At 51.0% G+C, this 3,333-nt stretch overlaps 1 protein-coding gene across 1 annotated transcript; it reads right to left on the bottom strand.

Annotated features, from left to right (window-relative positions):
• Window positions 1-2,645: 2,645 nt before the first annotated feature.
• On the bottom strand, window positions 2,646-3,074 carry LOC123757652 (BUD13 homolog). The gene has a single exon (XM_045741495.2). The coding sequence runs from the start codon at window positions 3,072-3,074 to the stop codon at window positions 2,646-2,648; it is 429 nt and encodes a 142-aa protein (XP_045597451.2).
• Window positions 3,075-3,333: the final 259 nt, after the last annotated feature.

The following is a 3,333-nucleotide window of genomic DNA, read 5'->3' as shown; positions in this document are numbered from 1 at the left end:
AACAGGAGCTGCCTCGTGTGGACCAATAGGAGCTGCCTCGTATGGACCAACAGGAGCTGCCTCGTGTGGACCAATAGGAGCTGCCTCGTGTGGACCAATAGGAGCTGCCTTGTATGGACCAACAGGAGCTGCCTCGTGTGGACCAATAGGAGCTGCCTCGTGTGGACCAATAGGAGCTGCCTCGTATGGACCAATAGGAGCTGCCTCGTATGGACCAATAGGAGCTGCCTCGTAGGACGATTAAGGTCTTCTTAATTAAAAATAAAACAAACTAATCGAGGATCAAAATAACAGACCAAGAGGTCTGCCCAGTCACTTGACTCACCTCAGGAGATAATTGTGTAATTGTTTAACTGCGAAATTATAGTTTGTAACTCGTTTAGCAATTAGGACATTGATATCTCTTGAGTGTTTAGATGGCGGCTTGATTAGTGTTTGGTGTTCAGTGTGTGTGTGTGTGTACTCACCTAGTACTCACCTAGTTGTGTTTGCGGGGGTTGAGCTCTGGCTCTTTGGTCCCGCCTCTCAACCGTCAATCAACAGGTGTACAGATTCCAATGTGTGTGTGTGTGTGTGTGTAATTACCTAAGTGTAGTTACAGGAAGAGAGCTACGCTCGTGGTGTCCCGTCTTCCCAGCACTCTTTGTCATATAACAAAGACATTGTGTGTGTGTGTGTGTGTGTGTGTGTGTGTGTGTGTGTGTGTGTGTGTGTGTTGGTGTGTTGGTGTTCAGTGTGTGTGTCTCTCCCTCGTTGTGTACAACTGTGCTCCGGATCTTGTGTGGAACTAATGAAGCATCATCTTCAGGGCCCCTAATCCTGGAGGGCCCCAGAAGCATCATCTTCAGGGCCCCTAATCCTGGAGGGCCAGAGAAGCATCATCTTCAGGGCCCCTAATCCTGGAGGGCCCCAGAAGCATCATCTTCAGGGCCCCTAATCCTGGAGGGCCAGAGAAGCATCATCTTCAGGGCCCCTAATCCTGGAGGGCCCCAGAAGCATCATCTTCAGGGCCCCTAATCCTGGAGGGCCAGAGAAGCATCATCTTCAGGGCCCCTAATCCTGGAGGGCCCCCAGAAGCATCATCTTCAGGGCCCCTAATCCTGGAGGGCCCCTAGAAGCATCAACTTCAGGGCCCCTAATCCTGGAGGGCCCCCAGAAGCATCATCTTCAGGGCCCCTAGAAGCATCAACTTCAGGGCCCCTAATCCTGGAGGGCCCCCAGAATCATCATCTTCAGGGCCCTTAATTCTGGAGGGCCCCCAGAAGCATCATCTTCAGGGCCCCTAATCCTGGAGGGCCCCAGAAGCATCATCTTCAGGGCCCCTAATCCTGGAGGGCCCCAGAAGCATCATCTTCAGGGCCCCTAATCCCAAAGGGCTCCAGAAGGGACTTTAGTCCTCGTTGCTCAAACATTTTGCGTCGAAGTCTCAGATTTGATCAAAATCTGAAGTGAAGTTGTTAAATTTAAAAAGAAAATTGTGATCTGTGGGGGAACAACCCATTGAAGAAGATAACAGTTGTTACCCAGACCTCGTTGCTGGTTATGAAGGGGCCACATAATAGTTCAAACTTCAGGGGGCCCCCTTTGGCAAGTCAAGCTTTAAGGGGCCCCATTTGACAGATCAAGCTTTAAGGGGCCCCCTTTGACAGGTCAAGCTTCAAAGGCCCCCCTTTGGCAGGTCAAGCTTCAGGGGACCCCCTTAGACAGGTCAAGCTTTAAGGGGCCCCCTTTGTCAGGTCAAGCTTCAGGGGACCCCCTTTGACAGATCAAGCTTTAAGGGGCCCCCTTTGGCAGGTCAAGCTTCAGGGGACCCCCTTTGACAGATCAAGCTTTAGGGGGCCCCCCATAACAGTTAAAACTTCAGGGGCACAATAACAGTTAAAACTTCAGGGGCCCCATAACAGTTAAAACTTCAGGGGGCCCCATAACAGTTAAAACTTCAGGGGCCCCATAACAGTTAAAACTTCAGGGGGCCCCATAACAGTTAAAACTTCAGGGGCCCCATAACAGTTAAAACTTCAGGGGCCCCATAACAGTTAAAACTTCAGGGGCCCCATAACAGTTAAAACTTCAGGGGCCCCATAACAGTTAAAACTTCAGGGGCCCCATAACAGTTAAAATTTCAGAGGACTCCATAACAATTCAAGCTACAGCCTATCAGTGTTAAACCCCTTCAGAATATCCGGACTATCAATGTAAAACCCAAACAGATTATCCGGACAATCTGTCTAAAAGAAACGTTCAATATATCCGGATTATCAGCGTAAAAGCGCCGGAATCCGGACGACTCAGATAACCGGCTTCTCTCCATTCGTTCTACCGAATTCGTGTAAGTGAAACTGTGTCATAATTTCACGTTCGAGGCGCGAAAAATATCTTCATAGAGACTTTGATTATACCGTCGGTTTAGGCCCCGTGAGGCGGCGATGAGTCGGGGCTAACCACAGGCGCCGACACGACTTACGAGGACCGGCCGACCCCCCGAACAAAAAAGATAGCAATATGGAGAGGGGCTCAGAGGATAGCGGGGTGGAATCAGAGCGCATCTGATGGACCTGTCTGCCTGCAGGAGATCAGTTTGACCGCCTCATACGCCTCGTATTGTTAGCCTTGTCATCAGAGCTTTGGTGACTGTGTGGACAAGATCATCTTGGAGTGAGTAGGTGAAGGGCAGCTTGTGAAGGGCAGTTGATGAAGGGCAGCTTGTGGCGGGCAGCTTGTGGAGGGCAGCTTGTGGAGGGCAGCTTGTGGAGGGTAGCTTGTGGAGGGCAGCTTGTGGAGGGCAGCTTGTGGAGGGCAGCTTGTAGAGGGCAGCTTGTGAAGGGCAGCTTGTGGAGGGCAGCTTGTGGAGGGCAGCTTGTGAAGGGCAGCTTGTGGAGGGCAGCTTGTGGAGGGCAGCTTGTGGAGGGCAGCTTGTGGAGGGCAGCTTGTGAAGGGCAGCTTGTGAAGGGCAGCTTGTGAAGGGCAGCTTGTGGAGGGCAGCTTGTGAAGGGCAGCTTGTGAAGGGCAGCTTGTGAAGGGCAGCTTGTGAAGGGCAGCTTGTGAAGGGCAGCTTGTGGAGGGCAGAGCTGCATTACTTCCAGAATGTAACTCTGTCATCTGAACATACGTTTTGAAAATCAGTTTCTGAGTTCTCTTTTTTTTTATTGACACATGTCGATCAGTGAACGGGAGTACAGGGTGTGTCAAGAACTGCCTACCCTAGACTATATGAAGGGGAGTACAGGGTGTGTCAAGAACTACCTGCCCTAGACTATATGAAGGGGAGTACAGGGTGTGTCAAGAACTACCTACCCTAGACTATATGAAGGGGAGTACAGGGTGTGTCAAGAA

The sequence above is a fragment of the Procambarus clarkii genome, chromosome 19 (assembly GCF_040958095.1).
Source record: "Procambarus clarkii isolate CNS0578487 chromosome 19, FALCON_Pclarkii_2.0, whole genome shotgun sequence".
Lineage (NCBI taxonomy): Eukaryota > Metazoa > Arthropoda > Malacostraca > Decapoda > Cambaridae > Procambarus > Procambarus clarkii.
The sequence above is the reverse complement of the archived record's forward strand: the minus strand, read 5'-3'. Positions and strand labels throughout refer to the sequence as shown.

Excerpts from the sequence above, each read along its gene's own strand:
- LOC123757652 (XM_045741495.2), bottom strand. The coding sequence starts at position 3,074 with ATGCAGCTCTGCCCTCCACAAGCTGCCCTTCACAAGCTGCCCTTCACA.